This window comes from Sorex araneus, chromosome 5 (assembly GCF_027595985.1).
Source record: "Sorex araneus isolate mSorAra2 chromosome 5, mSorAra2.pri, whole genome shotgun sequence".
NCBI lineage: Eukaryota > Metazoa > Chordata > Mammalia > Eulipotyphla > Soricidae > Sorex > Sorex araneus.
Window position 1 is genome coordinate 9,993,658 of NC_073306.1, and position 18,517 is coordinate 10,012,174.

General features: G+C 43.4%; 1 protein-coding gene across 4 annotated transcripts in view; it reads right to left on the bottom strand.

Moving 5' to 3' along the window:
- Nucleotides 1-18,517, bottom strand: part of PDE4B (phosphodiesterase 4B) — a 655,118-nt gene that overhangs the window by 33,046 nt on the left and 603,555 nt on the right. For all 4 annotated transcript variants that reach the window (XM_055138087.1, XM_055138088.1, XM_004607091.3 and 1 more), the window contains one exon: nucleotides 13,074-13,186. In XM_055138087.1, coding sequence (XP_054994062.1) covers nucleotides 13,074-13,186 — 113 coding nt within the window. The remainder of the gene's footprint in view (nucleotides 1-13,073; nucleotides 13,187-18,517) is intronic.

Here is an 18,517-nt window from a genome sequence, read left to right on the forward strand (position 1 = left end):
AGACTGAGATAACATGGAAAAGAATTATGTATTAGGTAGAAAGGGCTCTTCGTTACCAAGCTGCCATGGATCCGGCAACATAAAAATCATAAACAGCTAAAAACGTAAAAGAGGCCCTTTTAAAATGCCTCTCATATACTGTAGGAAATCTTGAGAGCAAATTAACGTCAGGTGAAGAAACGGACGTTTGCATCCCTAGATTGCTCCACAAATTTGTTTTCTTAGGCAACACCAGAGTTCTAAGAAATAGAGTCTTAAGATGATGTGGCAAAACTTGAAAAGCAGCAAACCAAAAAAAAAAAATAAAGAAAGAAATAAGTCAAACTCTCAAAGTCTTTCTAGTGCCTCCTTTTCATTTATTATTTTATTTTATGAGCATCTCATATTTTTCTCATTTTAACCCTACATGTTTATTTTACTTAAAAGAAACTTACTCCAGTTACCCTCCCACACACACATACACACATGCACACACAAACACACACACAAAGAATATCCATTTTTGCCAGGGATTCAGGTCTTTGCTTATTTTGGCAAGGTTCTCATATTTTAACATTTATTAAGGGCCCTGAAAGGTCTCCTGTGAAAAGAAATTTATGAGTTCTCTCCATCTCAAGATATTCCTCTGCCAGACATAATATTAGATAGTGACACTTCGAACAAAGAAACATCAGAGTTTTTAACTACTGCAATCAAAATTGAAATTCTCTGAATTCATGTGACACTGATTTTTAAATGTCTTCAAAGATAATGCTGGTAAATCTCGATGAGATCCTATCAGGCAAGTTCTCCTGTAATGTTTAAGGCAGATGCAAATCAACTGTGTGCAACTCAATCCAGAGTGTGCTAAAATTCAGCAGGGAAAATTCAGTGGAGACTCATCCTGTCAAGAACACAAATTATGTGCTGGAACTAGCCAAGAGAAACATATGCATTGTATGAATAAATGCAGATGTTTATAAACCATTCTGACTCCATTCCAGGATGGAGTCAGCAGTCACACAGCCATCACAATGGACAGGGACTGGGTCAGAGAAGTCATTTTGCCCATCAACCTATACATGGGTAGCATCTGGCTGGGGAAATGGAAACTTCTAGGCTATGTGTGGGATAGGAAGAGCAAGAAGAATTGATTTCACTCTTCTCCCCCTGACCCCCTTACTTGACTCTTTAGTCTAGGCATGCTGTGAGAGTTAAAGTTTTTGGAAACTGCTCACATAATATTTCTCTTTTAACATTATATTGTGCACATTGATAAAATCTTATCCAAACACTGACCGATCCAAGCATTGGCCAAAAGCAGAATAATATATCAAAAGTTCCCATGTCAATGCATTTCTTACATGACCAAATCAAGGAGAATAGTAAAGAGCTTTTTAAAAAATAAAATACCCCCCAACTGAACTACTGCCAACAGACAAAATGTTCATTTGCTCTCCACTTCTCTCCTTAATATTTTGAACTTGACTTGCCCAGTTGGTATTTTGAACCCTACTGGATCAGTCAATGTGAAGTATCAGAAATTTAAAAGAGAATTTGAGTGCCCAAGAGTTTGTAGTATGAAGGAAGTATAAATAAAAGCATAAATAATGAAAATGTTGGCTGTGACATAAATTAATGTATGCGGATGGGCTGTGAAAATCTTATCAAAGATAATGTAGCTAAGACAGGTTTTGAAAAACAGAAAGCAACAAGTACAAGATAGTAGAAATAGGTTCATTAAAGATTATGTGATGATGTTTGAGCCAAGGAGAAGTTTTCTAGGCATATAGGCTTCATTCCCAAGTTATAATAGATTTCTTATATTGGATATAAAATTAATATATTTTGATATTTATAAAATATTTTTTCATTTATAGTTTCTTATATAAACTTTTATACTCTAAAGCCACAGTTTCTATAAATCAAATATCAAGGGTTGAAAATTTGGAAGACTGATGTTTTAACCAGCAAGACCTACTAAAACTGCCATCCACTATTTTCAACTATTTTATCTATTCTCAATGAGTAACCTAGCTATTAAATGAGTTTCTCCTCTGGTGGAATCTCCTTTTCATATTTCAGCTCTTTTGTTTTTGTTTTGGGGACATTTCCAGGGCAGTACTCAGGTTTTAATCCTGGTTCTTCCCTCAGGGATCACTCCTAGTGGGGCCATCGTCAGTGCCAGAGATGTCTTGTGTCTTGTGCAAGGCAACTGCCTTCCCTGCTGTATCATCTCTTTGGTCCCCCATTTTTTAAAAATTTTTTAATTGTGGTTTCTTATTCCTTTTTTTTTTTTTTGGCTTTTGGGTCAAACCCAGCAATGCACAAGAGTTACTCCTGGCTCTGCACTCAGGAATTACTCCTGGCAGTGCTCAGGGGACCAAATGGGATGTTGGGAATCGAACCCAGGTCGGCCACATGCAAGGCAAATGCCCTACCCGCTGTGCTATTGCACCAGTCCCTAGTCCTTATTTTAATAGCTGAGCTTCCTCCCTTCATTTTAATTGTGTCATTACCTACATTGCTTGACTAAGAAATTTTCTCTTATTTTGTCCACTTAAAAATATAAGAAATGTTTAGAAATGGGTTTACTAAAAAAGCTAAAATTTAGAGAGCATTTTTTTTTACCAAAAGAGCTGAAATTAAGAGAGTACTTAAGGCATAGAATAATTTTTCTTAAACACTGTAGCCAAAATGGTCAAATTTCCCTGAATAATTTCCCCTTTATTTCTTCCTGCATATCTTCATGTTGAGTAATATTAATAGTCAACAATTCATCAATATTTTAGGACAAAGTATTTTTAATATCTACTTAACTACATTTACAAGTACCCAAATTCATCTTTAAGCTACCCAAACAATAAAGAGTATAAATGCTATACACATAGTTTATTTAATTTAAAGTGTCTAAAGGATCTTAATTGCATTGATTTCTAAATTTGTTTCTAAATCTTGGGCTGCCACAAATGTGGAACTGAATAGCGTTAAAATGTCAATGATATATAACCAAGAATTCAGAAATCCTATTTGATTTTTGAGCTTTGCATAATCTGGGTCACTGAGCAGAAACACTCTTGGGAATAGGGAGAGGGTCCAACCAGCCATCACTCTTTGCAATTCAACTTCCCAGGCTAATAGCTGAGAAGTTGCAGGGAGAATGTAAGCGTTGACTGGTTTTAGTTTTTTTATTTTTACAAACTAGTAAAGCTCTCCAATTTATCATCATGTTAAGAGACTGCAAAGGAAGAATAGCGAGAAATTGGGGGAGTCCTATGAATCATAGGACTTTTACTAAAAGTTTCTCATTGGATTTAGTGGGAAAGCTAGCAAGTATCAAGAGTCCTAAAAAAGTTCATGTTCTTTAATCCATTAATCCATTTAACCTACTTAAAACATGAATCAGAGATAGGACAAAGTTATAATGATGAGAAACTTAAACACATGAATTACAGATTGGGTAAGTTTCTCATTGCATATTTTCTCAACAGTATCTCATGCCGCCATTAATACATATAATAGGAATCAATCAAATAAGCAGCATATCTTGTTGAATGGAAAAGCTGGAAATAAATTATCTATGGAGTATTATTTGATTTGTGTAAGGAATGAAACTGATAATCCTAGCTGCTTGTGTAACATGAGATTATATATATCTATATGCATATACATTTGAAAATTAAAATTAAAAAACTAAAGGAAAGAAAAAATGCCAAGAAGATTTATAGTAGCTTACTTAATTTTCTGCCTGACTTTGAACACAAAATCTTCAGAAATGCTAAGTAAGTTTTCTTACTTAACATGATGAACACAAGAAAACTTCAAGAAAAATAATGAGGACAATGAGGTTAAAAATTAACACAACTGGGCCCGGAGCACAGCAGGTAGGGCGTTTGCCTTGCACGCGGCCGACCTGGGTTCGATTCCCGGCATCCCATATGGTCCCCCAAGCACTGCCAGGAGTGGTTCCTGAGTGCAAAGCCAGGAGTAACCCCTGAGCCTCTCTGGGTGTGACCCAAAAAAGCAAAAAAAAAAAAAAATTAACAGAACTAAAAGGGAATATTCCTTATCTTCCACTAGCTCCATGTTTTTGCTCAAGATGATCAGCAAATTAGATTTATCATCAGATCTATACTTTAGTTCTATACTTTTCCATCATTTAACTTTATGACTTTGAGAACGTCATTCTATCATAAAATTAATTTTCATTGAGAATCATTATGTAACTAAAAGATCTGTAGAATATGTTGGCTATTTAATCTTCTAATATTCTAATCCTAGTCTATTAAAGGAAGTCTTTAAATAGGCCATAGTTAAGACTACCTTTGGGGCCTGGGACGCAATAAAGGAGGCTATATAGGATGCAATGTGCTCGCCTTGCAAGAAGTCAGTAGGGTTCAGATCCCAGGAATAACCACTGAATACAAAGATCAGGAATAACCCCTGAGTTGTCCCCTGAGGGCCTCATAATATGGCCCAACACCACTTTTACCCTTCAAAAACCCACAAAATTAAAAATCAAAACCTTCTATCGTTGGGGCTTAAAAACCCTAGGATTGGGGCTGGAGTGATAGTACAGTGGGTAGCATGTTTGCCTTGCACGTGTTTGAGCCAGGTTCAATCCCCAGCATCGCATATGGTCCCCTGAACACCACCAAGAGTAATTTCTGATTGCAGAACCAGAAGTAAGCCCTGAGCATTGCCTGGTGTGACCCCAAAAGCCGAAAAGTCAAATAAAACAAAATCAAATCAATTAAACCCACCAAAATACTTAAAAAAAAAAAACCAAAAACCCTAGGATTTTGTTTAATTCAACTAAACAAGCATGCAACTAGAAAAAAAATGCTTTGTTCTTCGAGGGTTTGATCAACTTAATTTCTTCCACACTGACCAAAGATACAACAGAGGTGCCAAATGAACGCTCTCCCTTGCTTTGTGTGATCAACTTCAGCACAGAGACTGCATGGATGCCTTGGAAAGGTATTCTATCAATAACATCTCTTCTTCCTGTGTTTTTTCTTAAAAGTTACTTAAAATTGATATTTTCAGATGTCCTAAAATCAAATTTTAAAAATTAGTTTAATTTTGCTCTCCTCTCCCTGGACCTATAACTCAACATTACCTGATTTCTGATTAGGCTGTTATCTAGGAGTAAAGGAAACTTGGCCACTAAAGTTTTTGTTTTTGTTTTATTGGGTTTTTTTTTTTTTTTTGAGGGGGAGGTCACACCTGGCGACACACAGGGGTTACTCCTGGCTCTCCACTCAGGAATTACTCCTGGTAGTGCTCCAGGAATTACTCCTGGCGGTGCTCAGGGGACCATATGGGATGCTGGGAATCGAACCCAGGTCTGCCGCAGGCCTGCAAGGCAAACAAGTTTTGTGATGCTAATTTTAAGGTGACTATCTCTTGATTAGCTAACAATGTAAATAAAAGCGATAAATTAAACTATGACAATGCATTTTATTTTCAATCAATTTGCTCAACTTCAATCTCTAAAGATTTTTTCTTTCGAAAGAGATATACCTAAAGGGGGCCAGAGTGATACTACAGTGGGTAAGGCATTTCCCGTGCACTTGGCAAACCCAGGTTCGATTCCTGGCATCCCATATGCTCCCTGAGCATGGTAAGGAGTGATTCCTGAATCTGAGCTAGGAGTAACCCAGGAGTAACCCCTGAACATTACTGGGTGCGGCCCCAAAACAAACAACAAAAAAATGTGATATGCTTCAAACTTGCAAGAAGGAAATACATTGTGACTGATGAGTAAAGCTGCATGATTTATAGCTTTCAAACTCCCCTCCATAAAGAGCACAGGATGATCAGTCACTTTTTCAGGAGAAAAAGAGGATTCAGGCACTTCCCCAAACAGAAACAAAAGAGACAGGAGTTTTACTGTCCTTCTCATTTCTAAATAACTTAACAGTCCTTTCTTTGTGGAAACACTTGGCTACTTTAAAGTAAATCAAACAAAGGAAATTACAGTAAAAGATCCATGAGACTAAACAGTTTGGCACCAGTTGAGGGAAACATCACGTACGAGTGGGCAAGGCAAGAGAGGGGCTGGCAGGCTGAAAAATGTTCAAGGGGAGGGATGTGCAGGGATGCACCTCTGCAGCGGGCACTGTGCCTTTAAGAAAGGGAGAGGTCTAGACTGATGGTGGCACTAGGGTGCCCTGGCAGTGCTGGGCTTGCTCAGTCTGGGCTGCAAGAGAGTCGAGCTCTCTCTCCTCTTGCTGGGCACACTTTCATGGAAAAGCAAACTGTTTTGGAAGACTGGCACAAGAGTAAGCTCCACCCTTGGCTTTTCTTGCATAGAAAACAATGGCACCGATTTGGGGAGCCTTAGAGGCTGAGGTGTATTCTAAAGAGGAAAACAAAAAGACAAGAAAGAAAGAAGTATGAAAACTATAAGCCAAATGCATGTTCTATGATGATATTATAATTTTAAAGAATATTCTGGATACAGTGTACACTGTAAGTGTACATCTTAAGTGTACAATGAACACTTTATTTATTCTTATTATTGTTTATTATTTTTGTTTGTTTGTTTGGGGGCCACACCTGGCAATGCTCAGGGGTTATTTCTGGCTTTGCACACAGGCATGACTCCTGGCAGTGCTAGGAGACCATATGGGAAACGGAGATCGAACCTAGGTTGGCCACGTGTAAGGCAAACACCCTACTTGTTTCAGCCCTCTTGTTTACTTTTAAGGCTGAGTGGGAGGGAAATTTGGGCATAGGTTAAAGTCCCTTTAATACCTGTCAACTTTTATCTTAGGTCATTTTTGGAAATTCTGAGAAACAAGTAGATCTTGAAATACGCAGACTTGCCATAGACAGTGGATTTGGTTCATATTGTTATTTACATCTTTATAAGTGTTTTCTAACTATGCTTATTATTTCCCATCTTCTGTATGAGTGGACACTGTTTTCCAGATGGGATGATGGATTTAAGGGTTTTGAAAGTCCAGGACATGGTAATTGCAGATTAGCCCTAATCAATGATGACTCGGGTTAGAATAAGACCTCCCAGAAACCACCATACCAATTCCATTATAAGATTTTAAATATATTTAAAGCATTTCTATTATTATCTGCCCCAGTGAGGTTATTGGTGAGTCAGATGGCCCTGGACATAAATCCTGGCTCTCTTCTTAACTTTTAGGCAACTTATTTCAACTCTCCAAGTCCCACTTTACACATGTGTAATACAGAAATAATGATAGTATGGATAAATGACCATGTAGGTAAGAAGCTTAGTAGAAACTATAATCCTAGGAAACACCTGTAGTCTGTTGGTAATTTTGTTTCATCAACAAACACAAGAAGTGATGATCATGCCAGTGTTTCACAACTATTTTGTTATGCAGACACAAAACAAAGACTCAAAAGGCTCTAATTTAATGCACCTGAATAGAGCAATAACAAGAACTTAAACTTACAGCCAACTATTCCTCAGCTCTTTGCACTTTGCTGCCTCTGTCCAGTTCTTTATATTTTGGAGCACCATCGAGAGAAAAGTTGGATCAAAAAATACGTGAGCCCTTTCCTCATCTGACAGTCAGAACAAATTTCCATTCTATTCTGCCCTAATTGCGTATCACTTCTAAGTGTGTAGGGCAAAATGTCCTAAGTCAAAATATATAAAGATATAGTTTGCACCCTTCAATACTACCGTACCAGACACTTCTTTTTAGTTGAGCTCCTGGAATTTGGCCATGCAGGGGACATCTGGATGCTGGACAGTGCTTTGCCCAACTTTTCCTAGCATTCCAGGGATGTCACTTGTGGGTGCCACTCTCCAAGCCCAAACTCTTGCCACAGCAAGAGATCTGGTGTGTGCACTCCTGCAGCACATCCAGAGCAAAGCTATCTCCACGCCCGGAAGTGGGGTTCAAAGCTCCACATGGAATGTGAGGATGCGGTGGAAGCAGTGTGGTTTGGATGAGGTGGTTCAGTTGCCTTGTAGGCGCGTTGTCTTCTGAGCAGAGGGGAAGACTAGACTAGGCTTCTCTCCAAACATCGGGGCCGAGTAAAGGATCCTTTTGACCCAGAGGGTGAAACTACTTCAAGCCTACTGAATCATTTGGGGCAAAATTTCCTTTCCTGGTCATCTGCTTATCTTCTTCCTAACAGAGCAGAGAGATGAATCCGTTGACAGTAAGATCTATTTCCATCTAGTGTGGCTGAGTCAACAATTCCCAGGCTTACTGATTATTCACTCAGAAAACAAGACATCACCCAACGTGAGGGTAACCTGCTTCTCATGAAGCCCCAGTAACCACAGTGCTGGGGTCCTGGGGGCTTGGTAGAAGTGGATGAATCTGCGCCCTCCCACCTAGGAGCGCCGACTTCTCTGTGCATGCACCAGCAGGGTGCACCTGGAGGACCAGAAATATCAACTCGCACAGCGGGAGGCATTTCACTTCCCCAAGTATGGTCCCTTGCGCTGCCTACAGGGAACCTGCACCGTCAAACTCTCACTCCCGTCTCAGTGATTTCTTCCACACTGGCCTTTAGGGTAGGTTCCGATGCTTCACTGGAGAGAAAAGAAAAATTGCATGCAGGCTCTCTCTAAGCCAGGCTATGTCCACTTTTCCCTGTAGGGTCCAGAGCAGCATATGACACAGAGGAGACCCCTGTGTTAGGCTCAAAGCTAGCCGAGTAGGGAAAGGGGAGTGGAAGGTGTTAGTGAAATCAGGACAGTGGCCACAGGACTTGAACATGCCCCTTTGTCATTTTCTCATTAGCCAGAGGCTCTATTTCTCAGTGAAACCTCTCTTCTTCTCTTCAGCCCTAAGAGTCACCTCCCCATGATTTTCTATGTGGTCCCCCACCTTTTTTTTTTTTTTTTCAGAAGCTGTTGTTGCTGTTGTTGCAACGCTCTGCTTTTCTGACTGTCTGTCAGGAAGGAGACAGGAAATTCTAGTCACCCTCTCTGCAGCTGCGCCGGTCCTCCTATCCTCCTGCAATGACGTAGGTGGGCTTTGGTGACAGGAGGTCAGGAACTGAGCCACAGGGAAGGTCAGGAAGATAGGTCAGTGTTTATGCCCGGGTTGGGCTGGGGATCCTGCTGAGGCCGTTTGCTTTCTTCCTTTCTAGACTGTTTCTCTTTCCGTTCCTCTTTTTTATAATGCAGAGCCAAAGCATCCTGTTTTCAAAACATCTGACTGTTTTTGCCGCTGGGGCAACTCCTGCTCTGAGGCCTGTCGCTGAAGTGCAAGACGAGAGTCTTCTAATTCAGGAGGTGGTAAAAGCTGAAACCCAAGGAGGAAGGAAGGCATCTCCGGAGGGGGTCTGTCCTTAAAGCAAACCCTGACAATAGACCCACAGGGGTCGCCTAAGAGTTTTTCAAGTTTATCTGTACCAAAACCCTGGCCTCTGGGCACTCCCTGTCAGCATATTCTGCCTGGTGGTAATTCATGGTGGAAAAGAATGTATAATGCTAACCCACCTGCTGAGCATCTTTTTCCATAATTCTGGATTTCCATTTGGCCTGTGGCCAGCCTAAAGGGATCAGGGAAATTTGGGCCCAGAAGAAGACAGTGTTTAAATAATCAAGCAAGAATGTCTTGCTCTATCTCTCCAGACTCTAAAAGCACAGCTGGGAAAGCCGGTGAACAAGTGTGGAGTCACTCAGTTCTCTTCAAAATATTAAAGGGTTCAAGTAAAAACAAATAATAGCAAATGTCCCAGCAGATATAAATATGAAAAGAGGCTTGTTTTTTTCCCCTTCACTAAATACAGTTCTCTCCCATTCAGTTGTAGAGTAGTAGAGTAGAACAGTCACCACCACTGCCACTTCCCTGGTCCCCCCCCAAACACCCCCCACCCAAACACTGTTTCTCATCACTGCTTAAGTTTAGAAGCCGAACATTGAAAATAAAACTTATCAGTCACTTAACTAATTAGCTCTGGGAATACATGATTTTTTTTGCTAAGAGCATGGATGGTATTTCTGGTTCTTGATTGTTGGTTTATTGAGTTTTTACTACACCTTAGGGGTCCTGCTTGAATGGCTTACATGCCTGATATTATTTCACCTTCATAGCAACACTTATTTATTTATTTATTTATTTGCTTTTTGGGTCACACCCGGCAATGCAAGGGGGTTACTCTTGGCTCAGCACTCAGGTATTACTCCTGGTGGTGCTCAGGGGACCATATGGGATGCTAGGAATCGAACCCGGGTCGGCCACGTGTAAGGCAAACACCCTACCCGCTGTGCTATCCCTCCAGTCCCCCCTACCCCCCCCACAACACTTTTTATCCCTCTTTTAAAAATGACAATGTTGAGTCTCAGAGTTGGCAGGTAAGTTGGCCAAAATCAAGAGAAGAATAAAAGGATGAAACAGGATTTGAACCGCCATCTTTTATCTCCAAACTCACACTTTTCGCCCACTCCTGTAGGGAACATCCATGCTCACTCCTAAACCGAGTGGGTGTTGTCACAGTTTCTTTGTTCAGGGAGGAAAAGCTAGAAACGAATAGGACTCCATCGTAAACCCTGACCGCGGTGACGGTGATCTTATTTTTAAACAGTTGGATGGAATATTCCAATAATTTCAACAACATTGACAATAGAGTGTAGTAAGAGCCCAGCTCTGGCAAACTCACTAATAACACCCAGATCCTTTTTTCTTCTTTGATTTTTTGGGGATTAGGGTAAGGGTTCGGGGAGGTTGGTCACAAGAACATTCTCAGTACATCATCTGCGTCAGGATTTAAGTTTTAGCTGAGGTAACAACTAACAGAAGAACCAAGACTGGGGGCAAGAGTGATTAGAGCAAAGTAGCTAGAGGGCCACGTAATGGTACCACAGGTAGGGTGCTTGTATTGCACACGGCTGAGCCAGATTTGATCCCTGGCACTGCATCTGGTCCCTGAGCTACTCACGATCCCTGATCACAGAGGCAGGCGTAAGCCCTCAGCACAAACGGGTGTGACCTTCCCAAACCAAACCATACCATACTATACCATACCAAACCAAACCCTAAACACAAAGTAGCTAAGCAGGAAAAAAAAGAGTTTAACAAAGGGCCAGTGAGTGCTTACACTCTCACTCACAGAATAAATAAAATCATCTCCTTCCTGATCGATCTAGAAAAGCATTGACTGTCTTTCCCTGGACTTAAGTAACTGGCCTCAGCCCTCTAGTGTAGCCCTTTCTTCAAGGTTAGCCCATTCAACTTTCATTGCTTCCTGCACACAGCACCGTAAAGTAAAACGGAAGCCCCAAGTGGTTAGAATTCTCACCAGGACTTCCACATTCCCTCATCTCTGAGCCTGATTCATGACTCCAAGGACCAGGGCATCATTTGTTAAAACAACTGCAAGACGGACATCTCATTTCGGCACTCCTGAGACCAGCCTGGGGAACGTGCATACTCAAAATGAAAATTACGCACACCCAGCAAGTTAGCAACACTCAGAAGGAAAATGAATGGCTCTTAGTTTCTCAATGAATCTTCTCTCTCTCACCCTGGAGTTAACGGCCTACGTTTAGGTTACGGACTCCAAGAGAAAGTCTAGCTGGGGCTCTCCAGGGACGAGCCTCCTCCTTCACGCTTACCTACACATTGCTGGTGAGCTCTTCATACCCCCAAAGGAGGGGAAGCGTATGTGAAAATGCTCCTATCGGAGTCCGGTGTGGTTTAGAGAAGTGACGCAAAGTCCGTCTCCTTGGGGAAGCAGTTGGTTGAGATTTACAACAGTCTGGAAAAACCCTGAATTTGGTCTTTAACAGCAAACTTCAGAGAAAAAGCCAGCATAGACTCAAAAAAATTGACTTTTCTTGTCATTTCCAACTTGGGTCTGACCGGACATCCTAGAAAAGGATGAATTTATGTCCTTTTATTCATAAATAAGCAAAAAGTAAGAGTACTCTGTTCCCTTCCTCTAGGATCTCCTTAGGAACCATCGCTTCCTTTGCTCAGATCCTTGGAGCTGGAGCCAGCAGACCTTCAGAGGAAATGGATATGCTGGGCCCCAGGAATGAGGGAAGAGGAACATATTCTCCAGTGAACCCCAAAACTGGAAAGGGTAGGTGTGGAGCTAAAATTTCTTCCCAGCTCAGCTCCATGGCGGTAAGACAATACCCGCAAGTGAAATGATAGGGAGTTCTGAAAATGTTTACTTATGCGACTTCAGAGTTCACACACACACACACACACACACACACACACAGATTTATGGATATGGGGTAAAATTGGGTATGTGAGTAAAAAAAAAATCCATCTTTCTCTATATGAGCATTCTCAAAAGAAAAAGGAAAAAGACACAAACAAAAGGCAACAACTCTCCCTACATAAATTAGCACTCTAAATCCAGGTGTTAATTAAACAAATTGATATAATGATAGATAATTAAAGCTCTTCAACCCTAAGTTTTGTCTGCGGATGTAAATAAAACCATTTTTTTTTTTACAATATGGGTAGAACTTAGTTTCAAATGATCCTTCTTGGAAAACCAGCAAACTTCCACAAAAACTTTTATCTTTTTGGAAGGCAAAGCACATGTCATTTTAATCACACAGACTACCACAAAGGAATGTCCTCAAATTCATGATGTCCTTCCAAGAAGAATTTAGAATTGGTAGAACTTAAGAGCCAACCCTTCACTCCATTGAGGCATAGAGTTTATATCGTCGCCCAATTAAGCAGAGCCATCCACCGAATCCAGCTAACATCGCCCCCCTAAGTCATCAGCCTTATACGTTTCACCAAAGGGATTCACTCAAATTTCACATTTACCACCATCGATTTCGAAAGGTGTTTTCATCTCTCTCGTGAGTTTCTACTTCATGGGTTATCTCTCCCTCATAAACGCTATTCCAGAGGACTTGAGTAAGGAAGAAGTCGGGGAGCAGGGGGTGAAGGCAAGAGCGGAGCTGAGACTTGACACTTGGGACGCAGCATCCAGACCCAAGTCAAGTGTGGCACTTGCCACCAGCCTCTCCGAGCAAGCGGATCAACAAGCTTCTTATTCTCCAGGTCCGGCTTCCCCCCCCCAGCCTGGGCTGGTTGGTGGTGGTCCTGGAGCAACCTCCAGGGGGACCAAAAAAAAAAACCAGAAAAAGTCGTTTTTCTTACCTTGTTCGAAGCCATCTCGCTGACGGAGCGGTAGGTCTGAATGGTCTCCAGCTGGTCCAAGCACCAGTCCAGCTCCTCCAGCGTCTCCATGGCTAACTTTTGGTAGGACTCTTCTGCAAACAAGCGCACAGACATGTAGTTAGGCTGCAGCGGCGGTGGCAAGCTGTCCATAGCCGGGTCCCCGCTGCCGCCGCTGCCGCCGCCGAGGGTGATCGCGGCGCTACTGAAGGTGGCCCCGAGCTCCTTCATTATTTGCGCGCCGGCTCCTTCCTTCCAAGTGGTCTCGGCGGGACAGCAAATCACCGCGGTGCTCGGCCTGCGGCGGCTCGTGCCAACTTTTCACCCCTCCCGCCGGGATGAGGTGTCTGCGATCTACCAAGAAACTTCCTCGGAGGAAGGAGGCGGGCGGGCGGGGGAAGCGGGCGCTTTGCAGCTCATCTGCATACGTGGGTCCCCAAAACCCAGGGCAAGAAGGCAGGCGCTTTCTCAAGGCTCACCCCACCGCCTTAGTCATCCCGGGGGCTCTTTGGGGTGCGTGATGTCATTTCTGAGTGTTTGCCGGCTCGAGGAGAAATGAAGCAAGCCTTTTCTTGGGTTTGTGTTTCTCCTAAATGGAACACAGTCGAGAATTTTGGGGTGTGTGTGTGTGTGTGTGTATGTGTGTGTTGGGAGATTGTGAGTGTGTGTGTGTGTGTGTGTGATAGGGGACAGTGTGTGTGCTGGGGGACAGTGTATGTGATGAGGAACAGTGTGTGTGTGTATGTGTGTGTGTGTGTGTGTGTGTGTGTGTGTGTGTGTGTGTTGGTGGGAAAACAGTTCCTTGGAAGGCTTGGTCATTCCCGGGAAAGGTTGGAAATGTTGGAGTCACTTTGCATTCAGCCAGCACTGACCCGAACAGAGGTGAAAGGCAGCCCTCTCTGGCCCTCGCCTCGCTCCTTGAGGGTTTCGGGATAAGACTTCAGCCTAAGAGAAACTGTCTAAGAGTTTTTACGCGCACACGTTTATTGGCTTGGTTGTCAGCCGCTCTTGTTCTACTAAACAAAGCTAAAACTTCGCTCCTGCAGCTGCCAGGATCACAGGGAAATTCTGAACCGGACTTTCAGGTGGAGCCAGATGCGAAGGCTGCGGATTTGCACGGGAATTGAAAGCTGGGTCTGGAGGAAGCTCAACTTCCTGCAAAGATTTCTCAGGGGTCCATATCACCAACCTCGTTTGCAGAATTACTTTTTTTTTTTTTTTGCTGTGGTTGTTGTTGCCTGAGAATAAAACTCTGCTATAGGTTTGCAGCATCATTCTCTACTGAAAAGTCGGTCTAAATAATCACTTGAGGTCACCGACCTCAGAGCCCTGCGTTCATGGAATGAATGCTAGGTGAATTAATGATGTCATTTCAGACCTCAGGCAAGTGCCTTCTTGACTGAGTTTGAAGGGCTCATGGTCCCTCAACTCAACCAAGCTTTCTGGCCTGCAGGCAAACCATAGGTGCTAAGAAAATGAAAACTCTTGGAGTATTATTTTAGAAAGAAAAGACGGTTGCCACCAGATTTTGAATACAACTCTTCATACCTGCCTAAGACACAATGGGGAAGCCCTAGTTGTTGTTATTACACAAACAACACCATGTTTGGGGCACTCCTGCTTAAGATCAGTAATCAAGTGATCAGGGAATGCACCCAAGAGAGATCTCAAGTGACTAGAACCCTTTGGTCACAGATGCACATTTCAAAGAACAGGCATTTGTTTTCCTCCCACCCCAATAAGCCGGTTAAAATTCAATATCCTGTATGTCATACTTGAAAAGCCACAAAAACCACTGGAGGTGAATGACAATCTCCTTTTTTTTTTTCACCCTCATCAGAAATTTGCAGACAAGAACAGAGGGCTGATTAGCAAAACTCCCTCCAAGCCAGACTTGCCCTTCCCTTCTCTCTCTTCTTCTTCTTTTTTTTTTTTTTTTGTTTTTCTTTTTGGGTCACACCCGGCAATGCTCAGGGATTACTCCTGGTTCTGCACTTGTGAATTACTCCTGGCGGTGCTCAGGAGACCCTTTGGGACGCTGGGAATCGATTTCAGGTCCGCTGCGTGCAAGGCAAACATCCCCACTCGCTGTGTTATGGCTCCAGGACCCCTCTTCTCCCTTCTTCCTCCAGTTTGCAACATCCATTTCAATAGGAAACTCTCACTCACCAGTCTATCTGCAAAATCCAATCTCACTCACTAGTCTAACTCCCTTCGTTTTCTCTTAGGAGAGTCTTCTTCCAAGGAGGCTGTCCTTGAAGTCACAAAACCTTCCTTTCCTCATTCCCAGCATATAATCGTAATAATAACGATAATGATAAGGTTAAAAACAATAACAATAATAATTATAATAAAGGTCCAACTGCATCCAAGCTGCCTGGGCTTTACCATCATGGCATCTCCTACGTAACCATGTGTGTTCATAGGAAGCAAGCTGATATTCCCCAAGATGGCGGGGAACTGGCTCAAAGCCTTCGGAATAGGCAGATTCTGCACAGCGCCTGTAGGAGGCGCTATCACATTTCTCCTCCCAGGAGGAAAAGGGATCCCGTTTTCACTCAGACTTGGCAAAAGGAAAACAGTCATTGATGGAGCAGCAGGAACATGGAAAAGGAGGAGGACTTGTCAGAGCTCCACCAACTATTACCGTGACATTCACCCGGGATCATCACCCAGAACAAGTGCACAAGTGCTCCTGGAGTTGCCACAGGAGAGAGATACCAACGGATGTCAGAATCTTGCTCCGCTACCTGCTCTTTTTCTGGTTAGTCACAAATTAATTTTCTTTTGCTGGAGAGAGGGAGGGGGAGGGGTGTTTCTGGAGCCATACCCAGTGGTGCTTAGGGGGCAACTCTTGGCTCTGTGCTAGGAGTTGGTGGTGCTGGTGGATTGTATGTGGCACAAAGATTGAACCAGGATTGGCCATGTGCAAGGCAGGTACCGCCGTAACCCCTGTACTATCTCTTTAGTGTTTGTTCGTTTGGTTGGTTTTTGTTTTCTTCTGGAGGTTGGGCCATACCCAGCAGTGCTCAGGAGCCATTCCTGGCTCTATGCTCAGGAGTTATACCTAATGGTGCTTAGAAGACATACTGGACATTTATACCAACATCACAGCCACCACAGCCACATGCAAGGCAAGAGCGTTACCTCCAAGAGTGTCCCTTTGGCCTCCCTTTAAAAGTTTTTATTGATCTAAGGGAGAGGTTTGGCCACATCTGGTGATGCTTGAGACACCGTAAGTGGTGTGAGAGATTCCATCTGAACCTGGATAAGTAGGATGCAAGGTAAAATCTTACCTCCTGTACTATCTTTCCTCCCTTTTTAAAGAAAAAATTATAATGGCTTGAAATCAATGAAGAGCTGGGACATTTCAGATTCTTAATCCACAGTCAAGACTTCCTTGTTCCTGTTTTATTTTATTTTATTTTTGCTTTCACTGGGGGACACACCCAGCAATGCTCAGGGGTTGTTTCTGTCTCAGCATTCAAGAATCACTCCTGGAAGTGCTCAGGGGACAATATGGGATGCCAGGGATCAAACCTGGATCAGCTGCACGCAAAGCAAGCACCTTATCCACTGTACTATCACTCCAGCAACTTCTTTGTGTCCATTTTAGAGCCCTCCTGCAACCTTTAGGCAAGAGACATGGATATGAGTATGCTCTAAGACGGAAATGAACCTCCTGTCCCTTACTGGTGAGTCAGAGGAAAGGAGCGACGCTGTGCAGGTCTGGCCCGCACACTGCAGAGCTTTGTAGCACCAGTGGCAGAGCCAGTGCAGATACTGGGTAAATACTCAGACGAATGGAAAGCAAAGTTCCTGCCAAGCAGCCAGCAGATCCTTGCGCACCTCCAGACTGAATGTTCCATCTGTGGCATCCCAGAACGAGCAGCCCACATCAGAGGGAAATTCAGGTATTCTGACTCCTCGACCACTGATTGTGTGATCCTCAATAGCCTGGACCTTAGAGTAAGAATGAGAATGCTCATCGCAGAATATTACAAACGGATGAGGAGAAGTCAAATGTTCGCTCTGGCTAGTATGGTAGTTAGTTCTTAGGAGGTGAATGGCTGACACATAGGAGACTGACGAAGGATGGCAGTCAAAGAAAGCCGTTGTCTCACATTTGGGGGTATGGAGGAATAGGAAGGGAAACCAGAGACACAGGCTATTTGATTAGGGAATTTTCCTTGCAGGATCTACCAACAGTTTGCAGAGGGCAGAGCAAAATGAAAGTGTGGGTCCCTGTTCAAAAGGCCGGGACAAGTGCTTGGGAGGTAGTTAAGAGTTCAGGCTTCAAGTGCAAGATCCTGGGTTTGAGCCCCAGCATCACTGGGAATGTCCCTCTGACCCTTAGACTCTAGAACATGTTGGGGTTGGGGATACAGCCCAAAGGTGCATCTTCATTGCTTGCAGGAGCCCTGAGTTTAATCCCTGGCACCGTGTGCATCCTCCCACCCCCAGCCTCCTACTAATCAAACAACTTTTTTACTTTGAAAGCCCATTATACGGGGAATGAGAAAACGAATCTGAATGGTTAACTTCATAGGCAGATAGACAATTATAATCAAGCATGCGCTAAACTTTCCCCTTATAAACTGAAGTTACTTCCACCAAACCTCCTCTAGAGAAAAGCAAGAAGAGTTCTAGAGGTGCAGAAAAGTTGCCGAGATAACATAGAGAGTTCCCACAGTGCCGGCAGCCAGCTTTCCCTATCACTAACATCTTAGTTTTGATGACACATCTCCCAAGTAATGAACAGCTGGGTGTGCTGTATTTCCTCTTTCCTAGCGTGCTCCCCCAGGCACGGGCATACCAGGAGGACAATGCAGACCCTCATGGGACCCCAGTGACCCATGCATTCCCTTGTAGCTCACCAGCTACAGGGGTGCTCCTGTCAGACTGCTGTGCTAGGCCCTTGCTCAGGTTTGAGTACAGGGCAAGCTGAACAGTGCCTGTCCCCAGTCAATGCTCAGGCCCAGAGCACTCAGGAGTGCCAAGAGGGGCACCCTTCTGCATGGGAATGAGGTGGACCCGTAACTCAAGGTGGACAAGAGGCTCACCCTCACATCTGCTGACAGATGAAGCCATGCCAGCCCCAAGGTGGGTGGATGGGAGGCTGCTTCCAGTTCCCTCTTGAGACTATGCGAGGGACACACGTCCAACCAGACCCTTGCTTCTCCTGCACTGAGGATCCATGGGAAGGAATAGATGGCAGCAATGGGCCTGGGGAACAGAGAAAGGAGGCTGCCTGGGCTCTGGATGGACAAGGCTCAGAAAGAAGGGCAGTTGAAAACACATCCGGGGCAGATAGGCAGGTGACAGGAAAAGGGCGGTGCATACGTCATTCCCATTCTCTCTGTAGAGTATCTTCCATCCTCCCATCAGACCTCATTTACAAAATACAAGATCAGAGAACATCTTTG